Raw genomic sequence first — 20,234 nt, 5'->3', positions numbered from 1 at the left:
TTTAATTAAGCAAGCCTTCTCCAATATGAAGGCTTCCAAACATGTTAGGCATTGATTCCCACCATACTCAAAATTGCTTTAGTTTCATGCTATTACTACATAAAAAGGGCACTTCTCTCTTTGGCAGGAAGCTGATTATCTCCAATATTTCAGCCAATCTAACATATTGCAGAGCAGGAAAGGGTCAGCTACCACTAAAATGAGCAAGGTTCAGTTATTCCAGGTCCATCACATTTGCTCTGTTATGACTGCGAGAAACCTGACCACACATACTTGTGTCCATGCATATATTTGGACAGCAAACAAGGATAGGAAATAAAAGCAGAACCATGGATTAAATGCAGGAAAGGAAAAACTGCTGCTCAGTGTAAGATAATTAGCACACATATTTTGCATAGTTGTTTTATATATAAAAGATACAAATTTTCAGGGTTTTTTTTTTATGGTGGCAAAAAACCTCACAAAACTGGAATTTGGAAAATGCCAGCGCCAAGTCTTCTCCCTTAAAAGATAAAGGAGAATTACAGAGCACTAAATTTTTGTTTTCTAAATATTGCGAAGTTCTGTTTTTACTTCCCATGAGAGTTTTATTTCACAGCAATGTTAGTGCTTATACAACTACAATAAAATTTGTGAATTCTCAGATGTAATTCCCAAGAGTCTTAGCAATATTCGTTCATTTATCTAATTTATACTTCACCTTTATTTGGTGCAATTCAAAGTGGAGTACATAATCTTCCTGCTTTCTATTTTTCCCATGATAATTATTGCTTAACGCATTGTAAGCTGCCCTGAGTCTCCGGAGAAGGGCGGCATATAAATCAATTTTTTTAAAAAAAATATGAGGTGGATTAAGCTAAGTGACCAACCTAAAGTAATCCAGTTGGCTTCTGTGCCTAAAGGAGGATTGGGTCTCCTAGTTTTCTAATACTGAACAGCACCTTAACTACAGGTCATCTTTAACTTACAACAGTTTATTTAGTGATTGTTCAAAGTTACAATGGCACTGAAAAAAAGTGATTTATGACCATTTTTCACTCTTATGTCTGTTGTAGTATTCTCATGGTTAGGTGATTTACATTCAGATACTTGACAACTGGTTCATATTTATGACAGTTGCAGTGTCCTGGGGTCATGTGATCATATTTTGCGATCTTTTTGCAAAGTCAATGGGGAAACCAGATTCACTTAACAACTATGTTATTAATTTAACAACTGCAGTAATTCACTTAAGTGTGGCAAGAAAAGTCGTAAAACAGGGCAAAACTCACTTAACAAATTTCTCACTTAGCAACATAAATTCTGGGCTCAGTTGTGGTCGTAAGTTGAGGTCTATTTGTATTGCACCAAATTGGATCTCTCCAGTAGTCAGAGATGGAAAGAACTGCTAAATGTCCTAATATATTTCCAGCTTTGCTGAAGATAACATTAGAAATCTTAAAACTAACTGTGCTAAACATATCATTCATGATTATGTGCCGTACTACAAAATAATGAACTGTGAACAATTCTATGAGTACAGAATTGTTTAACATTACCTCCCACTTACATACAGAAAGCATCAAACCTGACAAGATTTATACATGTCACAACTCTGGAAAGTTAATTATAATGTTTCACTGCATTTCTGAGTAATGATGTTATAGGGGTAAATTTCCTTATCTATTTACAATACAGCCAATAGAAAGTATTCTCTTCAGGTCTTTCATTTGACATTCATAATCACAATACATTAAAACACCCAGTATCATTCATCTGTATTTTTCAGTATATTTTTATTATTTTTCTTATTATATGCACGGCAATATTAAAATGAGACTGATTGACTAAGGTAATCTCTTTCATCTAAGTAACAAGTTGATTACAAAAGAATAAATCAAATTTAACAAACTGTAAACTTGCTCTATGTTGTAGGTGGGAAACAAAAACAATAGCATATTTTTGTATTTATTTTTTATGTACTGTTGAATTTAAAAAAGAGCCATATCACAGTGCCAAGTTAAATTTGTATTGTTTAGCCTTGCATTTCCCCTCCCCCTCTTTAATCAATAGCAGATGCAGGGAGTAACGGGCACGGGGGAAGGGCCTTAGCCATCTATCAATGAAGTGGTTCTGAAGGAAGTAAAGATGGGATCTTCTCATATGGCAAATAGATGGTTCATTGGACTGAATTCTGATGGGCGATCTCAGCAAGAGTTCAACAGTCACATCTCCCTACTCAATCTGAGCAGTTATGCTTCAATTACTAAGATTGTAGCACTGGATGGAAAACACGAAGTAACTATAAAATGTTATATAGTAGTTTCATATTTCTCTTTCAATAATTCACACCTTATTTTTCAAGACTTATAAGCAGTTGCATTGACTCATGAAAATGAATCTAGGATCTCAATAGAATAAAGGGAAAATAAATACCTTTGCTCACAATGGATATACATTGGAGTTCTGGGAACTTATCACATTTCCGATCCACTTTGTTTCCCATGTACCTATGTACCTAACTATCAACCTACCTACAAGCATTTAGAGTTTGAATTAGAAATTCAAACTTTTATTTAGCCCAACCTGTTTTGTTTGAATTCAATGTTTTTATTTATCACAATTATACATATCAATCCTTTCATCTTAAAGTCATTACAAAAACCATCATGTTAATTATTAATATTAGCATTTAGCTATATAAGTGTTCACAAGGTCATTGTATGACCAATACAATTGGAGGAGCCTTGGTGGTGCAGCGGACTAAGTGCTGTTATGTAGCACTTAGCTGCCAGCTGCCTGCAATTAGTGCAAGTTCAAATCTCACCAGGCTCAAGGTTGACTCAGCCTTCCATCCTTTCGAGGTAGGTAAACTGAGGACCCGGATTGTGGGGGCAATAAGCTGACTTTGTAGAAACACTGCTTATGGGGGGCCAAAAGCCCTAATAAGCAGGTATATACAAAAGAATGAAGGCTATTGCTATATGTGCATTGTAAGCCGCCCTGAGTCTTCAGAGGAGGGCGGCATATAAATTGAACTAATAAATAAAATAAATAAATAAGTATGTTATTTGATTAGTGAAAACTAGCAGCATGAGTGTCTTAGTTTAACATATGACTTAAAGTGACACTGAATTCATGGTAACTAGCAACTTCCATCTGCAACGGTGACATCAAGTCTATGCCATTAACTATATCTTACAATAGCTGGAAATGCAAAGGAACTGCCTTGAAGGATTCTCCTCTCCTTTCAGATAAATGGAGCTATTTCCCTTAATCTTGACTCATAGTAACACTCCCACTTTCCATTTCTGCTTATACATTTTGCAGCAAACCTGACATAAGCTCCTAATATGGACTAAAATCCTTTTTATATCCTGTAGCAACAAAAATGCAGACTTGGTGTCAGGATTTCAAGTTTTCCAACGCCACATAATTTGGTTCACATAAAAAAATATAAATATCATAAATAATCAATTTTTTAAAAAGCTTATGTTTCATTGTTCTATGCCAAATTAAATCTTGGATCCATTTTATTTATTGTTGTTTACACAGAATATGGCAATCTCCTAGCTCTTCGGGTATGGCTGAGTTTCAGCCTCCAGCTGCTACAGTCATTAGAGCTCATAATGAAGAATGCAAGAATTTACAGATAAAACATCTAATGTGGCACAGTTTTTTCATACCTTGTCTGTACTGACTTTCAGAACTTGCCTAGTTTTCAATATGGAGTTACTAGATACCTAGCCCAAGATCTTATACATGTATATGTTCTGCCATAAAACTAGGATCACCATCTTCCCTCCTGCTCATCCTTCTTAATTATTAGACAATGTTGTTTTAAACATTCCTTCTGAAGTTGAGGTTTTGTTCCTCTTCCCTTTCTAGAAGGAACATTAACCGAAAAGCTTGATATACAGTGCTATTACAGTTTCTGGTATTAAAAGACTATATAGGTAAGTTTAACAATTTGATAAAAGATTCCAATTTATTTATTAAGCATAAGTTTTGTCTATATAAAGCTCACATTTGTCTTTATTTATTTTCAAGAAAACTGTTCATCACAACTCATAGCTGAACTTTGCAACCTTCAGAGTTCTGGGAAGTTTTTAATTTGACTAGCCACCTTTCCCATTGCTACAAGTATTCATACAAAAACATACTTATTACATCTGAACCACTTGACTGATTACTAAATTAGCTAATAGACATATCAGTTATTCCTTTAAGCTTAAGAACAACTACAACAGGCCACATGACTCAAGATAAAGTTTTCCTTCTAGCTGACTATAATACACTTAAAATGTTAATTATGTTTGTCACCAAGTGAAATGATACAAATTTTATTAAAAAAAATGGACTGTCATTCAGCATAGAGAATATAACCTTGATGAAAGATGACCTTGTTGAAAATATGCAAGAACCATTATCTAGACAAAAGGGGCTGAAACAGTTTTAACTCCTGAGAAATGACATAATATTCAGAAACAGATAGCTCCCTAATTCACTGGAGTATAAGAAGAGGGAGGCGATACAGCAGAGATTTACAATATTCTGTTATTACACCCAATCTCAAAATAAAAATAGTTTTAGTTTTCCTGTGGAGTTGATTTCCTAATCTTGTCTATCTAGGAGATCTATCCAGGCGAACGTGTTGCTCAAACATTTTTCAAATTTAAAAGTGCATATCATTAACATACAGTGATTTTTACTCTTCAAATTTGAACTAGATCTCATAATAAAATATACCGTAGCTTCAATATGGGTCTAGCAGGAAAGAAAGAAAGGTTCTTATCAAGGGTAGCTTTCTCAATAAATATGTGTCTAAATATAGCTGGATGTAATTCAATCATTTAAGAATAATGTGATTTATAAGATATAAAACAGCTTTCCTTTTTTTAATTGTATATGATTAACCCTTAGTTCACAAACATTCAACAACCCTTCCAGAAAATAATATTTCTTTAGCACGAATGAAAACCTCACAGCTCCAAGCAATTTCATTTGAAATGAATTGCTTTTTTTAAAAAAATAATAATCTTATATTCTTTGAACAGATAATGCTACAACACTTGTTCAACCAGTTTTAGAGTTATTTACAACAGAAATGCAGAGGTTAGAACAGTATTTCAAAAGCATGCATTAACCCCTATAGAATTCCAGAATATATAATTACTGAAAAGCTTTGCTGAGTTTAACCAGGTTTACTCTCAAGTAAACTGATAAGACTGCAGCCTTAGAATTAGCCCAACAAGCTTTCTCTGAGTTTTCATAATTCCTCAGTTTCCCCATGCGAGTTTAATCGGCAGACAATATACATTCCTGGCAGTGCCTCTATTCTTTAATCTCTAATTGTGAACTCCACACAATTCCGGAAAGTATTTTGCTGTGATAAATTCCAGCACTTGTTTTGTTCCTACTTCCAAGAGCTTCTATCTGACAAAGCTTTATAACAGTAAGGAAGCCTTTTTTTACTCTTCTTTTGAGAATTACCATGATAACAGTGTGTTTTAGTAAAAGAAGAAAGGACAAATATAGTTCAGGGTTGTTTCATGCGCACAAGTTTCTTTCAAAAGCCATTGTTGTCATAGAATAATTTTCTTGGCAGCTACGTTTCTCACCTCCTCTCCAATACTCTTCAATTGCTGTGGTTTTACATTTCCTCAATAAAATTCTCAAAAAGTCAATTCTCCCAGCCATTCATGCTCCAAAAGCATGTTTCCTCATTAATACAGATACATGTACCATATGTCCACTAAACAACTACGTTGGGACTAAAATGCCTTCTGATTAAGATGGTGTTGCAGTCAAACAAATATCAGTATTTCCTGGTGTCTTCTATAATAATTGCATTGTGATTTATTTGTTACTCTAATTACTACTACTGGAACCAGTGCTTACTTTGTTTTTTTCATAATCTGATAGTTATCAATTTAATGGCACGAAGAAACTTCTGCTAGCATCTTTCCTAACTAGGGCAATAGTTTTGACAGCTACTGAAAAAAAGATGTTAGCTATTCCCTAGAGGTGAGAATATCAGGGCTATTAAAGACACCATTAACACTGTAAATAACAAAATGGATACAACTAAAGAGCAGAACATCTCATTTGGAAGTTCACTGAAATCTACAATCAATTAACTAAAACATGTTAAGCTTCTTCAGGACGAAACAGAATTTATAAAATCTCTTTCTTTATGGGTTTATATGTGATTGGAATTCCAGAGGAAACTTGCACAAAGTTGTCTTTATGAACTGGAAGGTACTGGCTTTTGCCTGAAGACTGTCAGGTAAATAGCGAGAGGATTTTCTGCATTCCAGCTTCTTTTTTTCATACAACTGATAAGCCTCAGCCATTCCTTGTCAAATTAATTGTATTTGCCGGGAAAAATGAAATTTTACAAAAACCCAACCTTCAAGAATAGGACAAAAAAAAAATCTCATATTTTGCTAATTATGTCAAAAAAGTTTAAGAACACAGCAAGATGGTCAACATAGCAACAAGTATTGACTGAGAGAAGAAGCTTCAATAATTTCATCAGGATTCCAATCATCTTTGTTTTGATATTTGCAAATGGTCCTGATAAATCATTTCATAATTATGAAGCTGAAAAATATCTTACCTCTTGATGCTCCTGTTGAAGGAGACGGATTTAAAAATGCATGTTTCTAGTATGTTTCATGAATCCAGGCTATTAAACTTCTTTATCTCTTATTCTTAATTAAACATTTGTTTGTTATCTCTATCTCTATCTCTATGTCCTTGGCTACAGGGAAAGAGTAAGAATTGTAGCTTCTTTTAAAATTCTTTGATTTTTCCTTAATTTTTCTCTTTTTCTAAATCTTCCCTTATTAATGATATTTGTATTTTAACATGCAAGTACAGTGAAACTTAAATGTTTGTGAGCCCTTGAATATTTCTGGCTAAATATGACCTGTTCTTCACACAAGTCCAAAAACTAGATAGAGAACACAATTAAACAAATGAGTAAAAAATACTACATTTGCTCATTTAATTATTGAGCAAATGATCCAAAGCTATAAATTTGTATGTAGCAAAAGTATGTCAATTAGAGTCAGATGTTTCAATCAATAAGATGGCAATCAGGAGTGAGTGTGAGATATCCTGCCTTATTTAAAGAACAGAATTCTAGAAATTTACTGACAAATTTGATCTTTACAACACGTTTGTGAAAGTATGTTATAGATTGAACAAAGAAAATTTCTGAGAAACTCTGAAAAGGAGTTACTGATGCTCACCATACTGGAAAAGGTTATAAAACTATTTCCAATGAGTTTAGTCTTTATCAGACTGAGTAACAAATGGAGACAATTCAACACCATTGTTATCCTCTTCATGAGTAGTCAATCGAACAGTGAGTGAGTAGTCACACCAACAGTGAGATGTGTAATATTTCAAGAGATCTCAAAGAACCCCAAAATAATGTCTAAGGAGAAACTAAAGAACTGACTTGCATTGGTGAATGACATTGTTCACAAGATGTAAGAGGAAAGTTATACTCTCCAAAAAGAACATTGCTGCCAATCTACAGACTGTGTGCCAAAGACCACACAGATAAGCAAGAAGGCTACTAAAATAATTTTCTGTGAATAGATGAAATCACCTTTTGGCTTGAATGAAAAATATTCTATTTGTTGAAACGCAAAACTGCATTCCAGCGTAAGAATCTTATTCAATTTGTTAGCCTGCTTTATTGCCTCTGGACCAGGATGGCTTGCCATCATTGTCAGGTGATCTGTCCATGAACTGCAGCTTAAGAAAGATAACAACCCAAAACATACATGAATGATCTAAAAATGGTTCTATCAGAAGTTGATTTTGGGGGAAGTCCTGACTTTAATCCTAGACTAGAGAAATGTGGGAGGACTCAAAATAAGTAGTTAATGCAAGTAAACCCACCAACATCCTTGAGTTGCAATTGTTATGTAAGGAGGAAAGGGCTAAAATTCCTCCAAGACTTTGTGCAGGGCTGATCAACAGTCATCGGAAACATGTAGTTGTGCTTATTGCTGCTGTGTGTGTGTGTGTGTGTGTGTGTGTGTGTGTGTGTGTGTGTGCTACACCAACAACTGAAAACAATTTTTGCCACACACAAATGTATAGGTTTAGATCATTTTCTTCAATGAAATGAAAAAGTATATTGTTATTGATTCATTTATTTAACTGTGTTCTTTTTATTTTAGGTCATTTTTATGCAGAAATATTGAACATTCAAAAGGTTTTACAAACTTTTAAGCACCACTGCAGAACTTTTTGTCCCCATTAGATCATGTAACTGTATTAATATTATCAATCAATGATTCAATTATTAATTTCTGTAGAAAATAGCAGCTTATGCTTAACTACCACAAGGTGAAATTAAGTTTCTATTTTTAATTTAATCACTAATTTTTTATAACTTTATTTTTATCATTTTGGAAAAGGTATTTTGGTCTATATAGTTCATTTATATAATATGCATATAACAAGCATATATTGTATCTAATATAGCCTCTTTAGTAATATGGAATATTAAGTACAGCTAGTCCTTGATTTACAACCATCTGTCTGGTGACCATTCAAAAGTACACAGGCACTGAAAAAAGTGACTTACGGTGGGTTTTCATATTTATAACAATTGTAACCATTGCCTTGTGATCAAAATTCAGGTGCTTGGCAACTGGTATGTATTTATGGCAGTTGCGTTGTGCTGGATTATGTATTTATCATTTGTAACCTTCCTAGACAGCTTCTGGCAAGCAAAGTCAATAGGGGAAGCCAGATTCACTTAACGGCTGCAGTGGTTTGCTTAACAACTGTGGCAAAAATGTCATTAAACGAGGCACAATTCATTTAACAATAGCCTTGCTTGCCAATGCAAATTTTGGGCTCAATTCTGATTGTAAGTTGAGGACAATCTGTTATCATTCAAATTTTAAAAGATGGGAACTGAATTTGAGATGTTTTGCATGAGACCCATATTTTCTCTAAAAAAAATAACTTTTATAAGAGACTTGGGGGCGAGAGATAAATGGCGATTCTAAACATACAACAGTTTATCTTTTGACAAAAAAAGCACTACTGTAGTAGTGAATGAATAAGTCTATGATTTGGAATCCTTCTGCTACTTAGGTTCTGATTGCAGCCTTATGTGGTGAAACTGTAGCCCTCATTGCTGTTTGGTTAGACTTCTGCAAAGGGCTTTATAAAGCCCTTTAAAGACTTCTGCCCTTAAAAGTTACAGTTAATCCAGGATGCACTGGCTTGTGCGCTGATACCCAGTGTGGGTCATATTACAACTGTGCTTCAGGCTCTGCACTAGCTCCCATCTGCCTTCTAGATAAAATTTAAAATGCTGATTTTGAGCCATAAAGTTGTTGTGGCTTAGCATTTGGGGATCTGCGGGATCAACTACTCAAGATAGAATAGGCCTGGTGGTCATTTTGGGAAATTTTTCTTAAAGCCATTTTGGGGAAGTAAAGGCAACTAAGAATCAAAGCAATCTTCTCAATAGCAGCCACTGTCCTTTGAAATAACCACCGGAAGAAATTAAATTGACCTCTTTGACTGCATTCAGGAAGATGATGAAAATTCAAATAGTTTCCTAGAACATTCTATCTTGCATTCATTAGAGGCAATCTTTTTAATCATATGATTGCATTTAATTGCTTCTAATTTGTATCCTAGATATTTCCAGTGTTGTTTTTTATTGTATATGCTGCTAAGAATTTGTTTTGATTGGAGTAGGATATCAATTTTATAGATAAATAATAATTTCTATTTAAAAGTGTTGCTCAAAGCATTTAGTATTATTCAACCAATAAAGTTATATCTTCAAGATCCAGCCTGCACATTCTACAATACTTGCATGTCAGATAGCTTATTACTTCTAAATGTTGTATCATCTTTCATGATAAGATGCAGGACAAGGCTATGTATTTGTGTATGCACATGAATGAATGCATACGTTTCCCAAACAGCACACGTAATTTTGTAGTATGGATCACAGGGTCATGAAGCTGCTTCAAAGATATATGCCAGTGGATTGGTATAAATTTAATAATTAATTAAAAGTCATTTACAAATCTATGAAAATGACATACTTCCCACAGACAAAAATATAAGTATCTTCTTCAAGTAGTTGCATAATGGTCTATTTGAAATTTCAGCATGCATTCCAACAGAAAACATACTAAGCTAAGCTCAGACAGAATTTAATTTTGGGTCAATTTTTCTTTGAATGTTTTAATTATTGTTCCATGACAGAAAATAAAGTGCTCCAATAGTGGCTGAAACATATCTATAATTATATATTACAGTGCTTACTAAGCAACATACTAGTCAGATGAGATTTTCTTAATGATGAAAATTACCAAACATAATCATTTCCATTCTGGATACATTGTATGAAACATGCCTGCATATATTTTAGTTTATTACTATCCTAAACATTTGAAACCCATTAGTAAATCACAAATACTTCATTTGCTAGAACTGTTGCCAACAAGTATATGATAACATAGCTGACACTGTTGCCAACAAGCATGTGGTGATTTATAGCCAATTATATATTAGATATTTAAGGTAATATGCTATAAATAATACAGAAGTCATTTACTAGTGAATACTGACTTACCTTCAATCTTTTTTAAAGCTGACAGGCAAATATCCCGGCTTGGAAACTCAAAGGGATTACTACAGGTCCTAATAGTATCACATTCGCATTTTCCATTGATTATATTGCAGCCTGTTATGAGGTTTTCATTGCAAGGCTCAAATCCAAGTAGCTGATCATCCCAGTTTTCATCTAAAAACCAAAATGAAACAACTATAATACTGGTAACTTATTGATTTGTTTTATTTAATTAATTTATTTTTTTTGCCAAATACTGTACCGAAGCATCTCAATACAAATATTAAACTCATTTTTAAAGATTCTATAACCGCATATTCCCAGTTCACATTATTATCATTGAACCACATTTAAAAAGAAATGTGAACTTGGACTTTCCAATTAACATTAAAATTTGAGAATCCTGGGTGTCTTGTTTAAAGAATGCATTCCTAGCACTTGAAACAGAATAAAAAATACAAAAATCCAAAACATTCTGGGGACTACTGTATTGTAAAGTGTAGCAATCAAGTCATCTCAACTGAATAAGAAGTTGCTATCATTCCAGATGTTTGATAATCCCATCTAATAAAAGTCCCTATGAAAGAGGTCTAGATAGTTTTAACACAGCTGTTTTCAAGACAATGCTATCATTTCAATCAACCTATGATGCAATAAACCAGCAGTCATTTTCTGACATTCTTCCCTCCAGGTAAATTAAGATAGATAATAAATTTGAATCTGCCACCTCAGCTATGGACCCTGAAGCAATATTAGCTGCTCACTCACTTGAATTCCTCATCTAGTGTTGATATAATTTTTTTTCCCAGTGATCCCTCAAATCAGAGCTGAAAAGAAATCTTACATGCAACATGGAGTTATTATTACAAAAGACATCTGTATCAGGATTAGAAGTCACCATAACATTCATTAAAACTAGTTACACTATCTCAACTCTACACAAACAAGAATGTGATCTAGAAAAGCCCATAAGTAGCCCATAATCTCTACATCTGATCCTTGTTTTAACTATCACGATTGGGACTGGCGACTTGGTCATTAAGTAAAGGGGTCACTAAGTGAAAGCGCTACTGCTCATGATCTTACTTTAATGGTCATTTGCTTTACAGACTTGCAAAGGTCTTAAATGCGAGGACTGATCGCAAAGTCATTTTCATTACCATTTTAACTATGAACGGTCACGAAAAAGAGCTACCTATATATGTAAGACTACAGCAGTTACAAAGGCAAGCTTCCTAGGTGACAATAAGTCAATGACTCTCTCTTAGCCCAACCTATGTTGCAGGATTATTGCAGGGGGGAAAAATAAGAGGGAGCTTTATGTATGACACCAAATGAAAAGCAAAATATAAATCAAGTAAGTAGATAAATAAATAGTACAGGTCATATGTACCACAAACCATATACAAAGGTGGGCAGGGCTGCAAAACTGAGCAGATTTCAATTCAGCAATTTGACTTTGGAAACAGCCCAATTTAACTGTGGTTAAACCTGGTAGCTTTTGATACAATTTGGAAAACAAACTCAAGTGAGAGCTAGAAACTCATACATTCCTAATTCTCATTTGCTACTGTAGGAAACCAACAAAGGTCTGTACTTTTTCCTTAAGTAGGACTGGATACAATCCACAGAATCAATACTGTTTTGGAGGATATGGTGCTTTCCTCTCTTCAGAAGAATAAGTAGAAGGATCTGGAAAATTTAAATTAGAATAAAAAAACAATTCCATAGTTTTGTTTGTGGACTTAAGCAGCTGATTCTTCAGAAATAACTACCTGAAGGCATGAAGTCTACCCAAATTCAGACAGTCACATTTTTTAATGCAGAGGAAACCATTATTTGGGTGGACAAATAAAAATTTAAATAAAAATTCAGTAATTCCCTGAATGGATGGATTGTTGGATGGACAAATCTTACAAAGAACACTCATACGATAGCTGCCAAATCAGTAGAAAACTGCAAAATTATAGCACAATATGTGCAGGGGTTTTTGTGCTACCTATCATCAACTTTGAATTTAAAGTGGGAGTGAGAACACTATGGCATAACTTTTTAAACTCACACTCTATTTATTTATTTATTTTATTTTATTTTATTAGATTTATATACCGCCCTACTCCCGAAGGACTCAGGGCGATGAACAGACAAGAGATAAAACACACAGATTACAAAATTTAAAAACAGTATAAAAACCTAATTAAATAAATTTGGCCCGGAACAGATTAAAATACTTCTAAAGTTTTAGACAAATTTAAAATTTACAATTAAAAAGGGAGGTTAGGCCAGGCCAGCCTGTTGGAATAAAAAGGTCTTGAAGGCACGGCGGAAGGTGCGTAAATCCGGGATCCTCCGTATCTCCAGGGGGGGGCTCATTCCAGATAGCAGGTGCCCCCACAGAGAAGGCTCTTCCCCTGGGGGCTGCCAGTCGACACTGTTTTGGCCGACGGCACCCTGAGGAGCCCCTCTCTATGAGAGCGTACTGGCCGGTGAGAGGCTACTGGTGGCAGCAGGTGGTCCCATAAGTACCCGGGTCCTAAGCCATGAAGCGCTCTAAAGGTGGTAACCAAAACCTTGAAGCGCACCTGGAAGACCACCGGGAGCCAGTGCAGCTCGCGCAGGAGAGGTGTTACATGGGAACGCCATGTTGCTCCCATAACCACCCGCGTGGCCGCACTCTACACCAGTTGGAGCCTCCGGGTGCTCAAGGGGAGCCCCATGTAGAGAGCATTACAGTTTTTTAAAAAAAAATTTGATTTATATGCCGCCCTTCTCCGGAGACTCAGGGCGGCTTACAATGTGCTCAGCAATAGCCTTCATCCTTTTGTATATTTATACAAAGTCAGCTTATTGCCCCCACAACTGGGTCCTCAATTTACCTACCTTAGAAAGGATGGAAGGCTGAGTCAACCTTGAGCCTTGGCGAGATTCTAACCTGCAGTAATTGCAGGCAGCTGGTCTTAATAACCAGCTTAATAACAGGGTGCCTTAGACCACTGTACTACCAAGGGTCTACAGAAGTCCAGTTGGGAAGTGACGAGGGCATGAGTGACCGTGCGTAAGGAGTCCCGATCCAGAAAGGGATGCAACTGGCGGATCAGGCAAACCTGATAAAAAGTCCTCCTGGCCACAGCCATCAAATGCTCTTCTAAAGACAGCCGGGAATCCAGGAGGACACCCAAGTTGCAAGCCCTCTCCATGGGGGCCAATGACTCACCCCCAATAGTCAGTGATGGCACCAGCTGACTATATCGGGACGCCGGAAACCACAGCCACTCGGTCTTGGATGGGTTGAGCCTGAGTCTGTTTCTCCCCATCCAGATCCGCACGGCCTCCAGGCACCAGGACATCACTTCAAGGGCATCATTGGGGTGGTCTGGGGTGGAGATGTACAGCTGACTGTCATCAGCGTACTGATGGTACCTCACCTGAAACCACAGATGATCTCACCTAGTGGCTTTACATAAATGTTTAACAGAAGGGGTGAGGACCGACCCCTGTGACACCCCACATATAAGGTGCCTCGGGGTCGACCTCTGCCCCCCTGCCAACACAGACTGCAACCGGTCGGAGAGAAAGGAGGAGAACCTCTGTAACACAGTGCCCCCCACCAACTCTTCCAACCGGTGCAGCATGATACCATGGTCGATGGTATCAAAAGCCACTGAGAGATCTAATAGGACCAGGACAGAGGAGCAACCCCTGTCCCGAGCCCTCCAGAGATCATCAACCAACGCGACCAATGCCGTTTCTGTGCTGTACCCAGGCCTGAAACCCGACTGGAATGGATCCAGATAAACCGCCACAAAGCGAAGGTTGGAAACTGGACGATAGTTTGCTAACACTGCCGGGTCCAGGGAAGGCTTCTTGAGGAGAGGCCTCACCACCGCCTCTTTCAAGGCAGCGGGGAAGTCACCCTCACTCAGTGAAGCATTTATAATCCCCTGGAGCCAGCGTTGTGTCACCTCCCGAGAAGCCAGCACCAACCAGGAGGGACACGGGTCCAATAAACATGTGGCTGCGTTCAGTCTACCCAGAATCCTGTCCACGTCTTCGGGAGTCACAGGGTCAAACTCTTCCCAGATAACATTCTCAAGACCTGCCTCCGCCATCCCTCCTGAATCTACCCAGTCAGAGTCCAAGTCTTCCCGAATCTGAGCAATTCTGTCATACAGATACTGCACAAAGTCCTTGGCCCTGCCCTCCAAGGGGTCCTCCCGCATTCCCTGGTGGAGCAGGGAGCTGGTCACCCTAAACAGGGCAGCCGGGCGATTATCTGATGACGCAATAAGAGCGGCAAAATAGTTACATTTTGTTCCTTTTATCGCCACTAGTAAGTCTTAATATGAGACCTTACCAGTGTTCGGTCGGATTCAGAAAGGGTGGCCCTCCAACTGCTCTCCAGGCGTCTTTTCCGGCGCTAACTATATAACTAACTCTAGTTAGTTATATGGGAAATTTATACTGCCTTGCTGAAGCTGATGCACAAGTACACACTGCATATGGTGCCGTATTCATACAGGTAATCTTTGACTTATGATAGTTTGTTTAGTGACCGTTCAAAGTTATAATGGTACTGAAGTATGTGACTTATGACCATGTTTCACAGTTATAACCTTTGCAGAAGCCCCATAATCATGTGATTAAAATTCAGATGCTTGGCAACATGTTCAGATTTATGACCATTGCTGTGTCCCAAGGTCACATGATCACCTTATGTGACCTTCTCACAAGCAAAGTCAGATTCATTTAACTGGGTTAGTAACTTATCAACTGCAGTGATTCACTTAACAACTGTGGAAAGAAAAGTTGTAAAATGAGGCAAAACTCACTTAACAAATGTCTCACTTAACAGCAGAAAGTTTGGGCTCAACTGGGGTCATAAGTTGAGGACTACCTGTACATGCCTGAACTGAGTGATCCCATAAGTCTAAAGAGCTGATAATGTAGCACCAGCTTTTTACCAATATACCGTGTATTCCCGACAATAAGACCCTGTCTTATATTTTTTTTGAACCCTGAAATAAGTGCTTGGCCTTATTGCCATGCGCTCAAAAGCCCGACTGGGCTTATTATCAGGGGATGTCTTATTTTGGGGGAAACAGGGTAATAAGTGATATGTAATGGAATTCAAAAGAGCCATCCTATGAACCGAAATTTGCTCTTGTCTTTCTTTGGGTCTTGCCTTTGCTTCTGAGAAACTAGAGATTAAAAGGATATGTCATGTTCTAGTTTGCCTGATTTTTCAGCTTCTAGGAGATTGATTGATTGATTGATTGATTGATTGAGCCTTTTAAGTACAAAAGAAGATGGGAGGTAAGGTACTGTCCTCTGAAGGATCCTTGGTATCCAGATCTATTCTGCAATGTAGGCAAATTACATGTATGTTTATTATTAGTTTTCTTTAGTATTAAATTTGCTTGCTGGCCATCTTGCTTCGAAGCAGTAGATATATGTAAATCCACCACCATTTCAAAATGATTATAGCAACATTTTGCATTTTCTGCATTGATCTAGAACTGCCTGGATTGTACGTTTTTATCAACATTCTAGCTGTAAAATTTGCTGAAAACTGTGCTTTCTCTTCTTACCCATAACATTGCCCCTTTTCCATACAAATTTCTAGAGCTGCAGATTAGGTCTTCTTACTGTGTCAATTGCTTCAAGACAGAGAGTTCACCAGGTAATTCCAAATCTAAAATGATTCGGCCTGCAAATGCCTCTTCCAGTCCCAGACATTTAATGTTAACCGCTCTCTCCTAGATTCTCACTAACTCCAAGCTCAAAACACAGGTCTCCCTTCCCCCTTAGCAATGGGGGGAACTTCCCTGGCAGTTGGAGCATCCGTATGGTCATTTGGGTGCTTGGCAACTAACCTCCCCACAACCAAACTTAATTGGAAGCCAACAGGAAAGGTCGCAAATGGTGATCATGTGACTACAGGGCACTGCAACCATTGTAAAGTATGATCTGGTTGCCAAGCACCCAAATCATAATCATATGACCACATATAACAACTGCTCAAGGTTCAAGGACAGATTATATTGTAATATTCTTTAAATAAACAGGACAGATTTAAGAAACAAAATCAATGTTTGAATGTGCTAAAGGAACAATGAATGGACTCTATTCTACATTCACTAAATTCCAATTTCTAACACTTTCACCAATTCTGCAACTGCACTTCAAGAAAGATAATATCTTATAGATACTTGGGTATTGTTTTAAATCTTTGGGTAATTGACATTCTCATTATCAGGCCCCCAAAATAAAAACCGCAAGTGGGGATGTGTGTGCGCCCATTTCCGTGGCCCGGTTGCAAACACCTCATGACCCATTAATGGGCCACGGTCCAGAAGTTGGGGACCCCTGTGTATTTTATTAATGTTTGGTCACTTCTGTGCAGGTTCTATATTATTTCTTAAGACCAGTGGTGAAAACAATAAATAAATCTATTGATTAATTGATTGATTTAGCTAGTGCTAAAGGAACAGATTAACTGTCCAAAAACATTCTGAATATCCCAATTCAGATCTAATCTCTTTTGATAAAATCCTGCTTCCAAAGAGCCATGACCAGATGAATGAAAGACCAACACAAACTGTTCAATGCACTGAACAGGAGGTTTGGGTTGCTTTGTGCCTAAATCAAAAGCATGCTTGTTTTGCAGTTGTTTTGATCTTGTCCAAAGTGATACAGAGGGGAGCATCGACGTGGCCAAGAATATTGGCAGCTGCTGGACATCTAGGACAGGTATGAGATTCAGGGACAAGTGGGCTCCTAGAGTATGCTAGACCAAGAGACTGTAGCTGAATTGAGAAAGGAGAAGGAAGGGTTTGTGGGATATACTGTTCTGTCCCCCTTCCCCACACAGGCAAACACACAACCAGGCACGCCTGCCAAGATTTTATTAAGCAATCAGACTAGAAATCCTTGCAAAGAGTTTTGGCAGTAAACTGCGAAATGCCTGCCAAGTCAGTTTTCACTCACAGTAAGCAAGAGAGAATTTATCCTCAGTCCGGTTCAGTAGCAAAAAGTAATCCACGAAGCAAGAGTTAGCCAAGGTCCAATCCAAATATGCACAAGCCAGATTTCAGGTAACGCGATGTGACTCTCAGGTTTTTAACTTTGACCATCACAAAGCCTGAAGAGCAATCACACCCACTTTTATTCCTTGTGGGGTGTGGCTCAGTGACTCAGCTCAATCTCTGGCTCTCCCACGTTTCTTTTGTTGCTGCATACGCTTCTCCCTCCGACGCTGCCTGGGATCAAGCCAGGATTCATCATCCTCGCTCCCTATCTGTTGTTGTTCCGATATGCTTTCCTCCTGGCATATCCCAGGCTGTTCCTCTTGGCCTTCGGATGGAACCTGAGGCATTGCCAGAGAGGAGGGTCCTGGAGAGGGAGGCCTTATCAGTTTCTTCCCATCACCTTCTGAGTTCTCTTCCTCTGTTAGGACAGGCTTGGGAGTTGGGTTCACAACATATACAGTGCTAAGAACTGCTTATGGGAAGATGGGAGAAAGTGGGTGATATGCACAAACACTGCCTGACTGAGCATTAATATTATTGAATCGTAACAAGTCTGCACTACTGGTTTCATTTTTCCTAAACTGTTGCTAGCCCAAAATGTTTCGGTGTTGTTTGGATTGAGGACTTAACAATTCAGGAATTAAGCTGAATCAGGCGAATATTCCTAATTAAAGAATTTCTATAACTATATTTTCACACTGAAATTTTTCTAATATTTAAAATGAAGCTTTGTATCTGTAATAAAATAACAAATGTGATGAAAATTAAATTGAACTGAATATATATTCAGTATTAATCAAAACTAGATTTAAGTTCTAATTTGTTTTTCCAGATCGCTATCTCTAGGAAAAATAGAGTTTAGGCATCCTAAAATAGACATTGATATATCTTCCTCCCAGTGAAAGATCTTGAATTATAAATATATAACAATAATTTTTAAGCAAAACTTCAGTGTTTTGTGAAACTATATTTTCCAGTGTAATACTTTGCGGTGAACTCTATTAAACAGAATGGAACTGTAATCCTCATTTAACAGTAACTAGGACCAGAATTTCTATTGCTCAATATCGCTACTGATTCAGCGATAAAGGGCAACATGAGGGTGAAGGTTTGTTCTCCGCACTTGTGGGTTGGTTTCCAAACGTTTTGTTACCAGACTAGGTAATATCTTCAGCAGAGTTTAGGGGATATTAGTGTCAATGTTCTTCTGTTTATAAGGGCTTCGTGTGTTCAGTAGGTCTTGGCAACATCACATGACTATGTTGCTTAGCAACAGCAATTGTGGCAATTCCAGGTTATCAGTGTTATGCAAATCACTGGGGGTCATTAAGTGAAAACTTTATGTAACTGTGACTTCTGACTCCCTACTGGCCTTATCATTGACTTTGCTTGTGGGAAACTGGCAGAGAACATAACAAATTGCAATCACATGACTGTGGCCATAGAAAGCAATTTGAGGGCCTATTGTAAATACTTTTTTAGCACTGTCACAAATTCATAGGACTGTACTTTGAGCCACTTTGAAAATTTATTTCACTTCAACTATTTCTGTCTGCTGCATTTTTTCTATTGGCATCCACAATTAAGTAGATAAAATAATACTTTAAAAACTAAGTGCAAATCAAGCGTGTTAAATCAAATTTCAAGCCATTTGGGTTAATGATTTTTTCTTTCAGAAAACCCATATCACTAGCTATATTGAAAATTTATTAAATTACATAGTAGTTTTAGCTTTCATTAGGCGGATGTTTTTCAAGACAGAAAAATGATACTGCTCTTTTATCTGCTAATAGCAAGATAGGTAGGCTAAATAGAAAAGATCAGTTAAGCTTATCTCACTGGCTCTGTATCTTAATATGAAAAGATGAAATATGTTCAGGGATCTAATAGTGATTCTTGGAGCACTGAAGGGTTTTAGGATAAAATAATGGCTATTACTATACTCTAATATTAGTCAATATGAATAGTATTAAATTAATATCGATAAAGTTTCACTTACAGAAATTTTTAAAAATCAAATAAATTACTTTTTTCAGAAGAATCATAGGAATGCACAATTTTTGTTCAAATTCATTCAGACAGAATTTTGTCAATACCTAAAGATCTTTTTCAAGCCCACGCAACTACAAATCAGTCACAATATCATGTTCCCATTAAGATTTCCATTTATAGAAGGTATATTTAGCTGTATAATTATATATTAAGCTGTGGTGGCGCAGTGGTTAGAATGCAGTATTGCAGGCTATTTCTGCTGACTACTGGCTGCCAGCAGTTCGGCAATTTGAGTCTCACTGACTCAAGGTTGACTCAGGCTTCCATCCTTCTGAGGTTGGTAAAATGTTGCCCCCAGATTGTTGGGGGCAATATGCTGACGCTGTAAATTGCTTAGAGAGGGCGGTAAAGCACTGTGAAGCGGTATATACATGGGACATGCCTTAACACTGTCTCATCAATTCTAGCAATAATAGATAAATGAATAAAACTTATTATAAATGTACAGAACTAAAGCAAGAGCTACACATACAAATTATATAAAATCACTAAAGATAAATCAGCAGTTAATTCTAATAACGATGACTATATTAGTATGAGAA

General features: G+C 37.0%; 1 protein-coding gene across 3 annotated transcripts in view; it reads right to left on the bottom strand.

Annotated features, from left to right (window-relative positions):
• The window catches only part of CRIM1 (cysteine rich transmembrane BMP regulator 1), a 145,627-nt gene that overhangs the window by 113,011 nt on the left and 12,382 nt on the right, over nt 1–20,234 (bottom strand). For 2 of the 3 annotated variants that reach the window (XM_034428173.3, XM_087883030.1), the window contains exon 2: nt 10,616–10,786. The exons of the other annotated variant lie outside the window; for it this stretch is intronic. In XM_034428173.3, the coding sequence (XP_034284064.2) occupies nt 10,616–10,786 (171 nt within the window). The remainder of the gene's footprint in view (nt 1–10,615; nt 10,787–20,234) is intronic. 3 annotated transcript variants of the gene reach the window in all.

This window comes from Pantherophis guttatus, chromosome 1 (assembly GCF_059756535.1).
Source record: "Pantherophis guttatus breed Tessera chromosome 1, ASM5975653v1, whole genome shotgun sequence".
Lineage (NCBI taxonomy): Eukaryota > Metazoa > Chordata > Lepidosauria > Squamata > Colubridae > Pantherophis > Pantherophis guttatus.
Note: the sequence above shows the minus strand (reverse complement) of the source record. Positions and strands in the feature narration are given on the sequence as shown.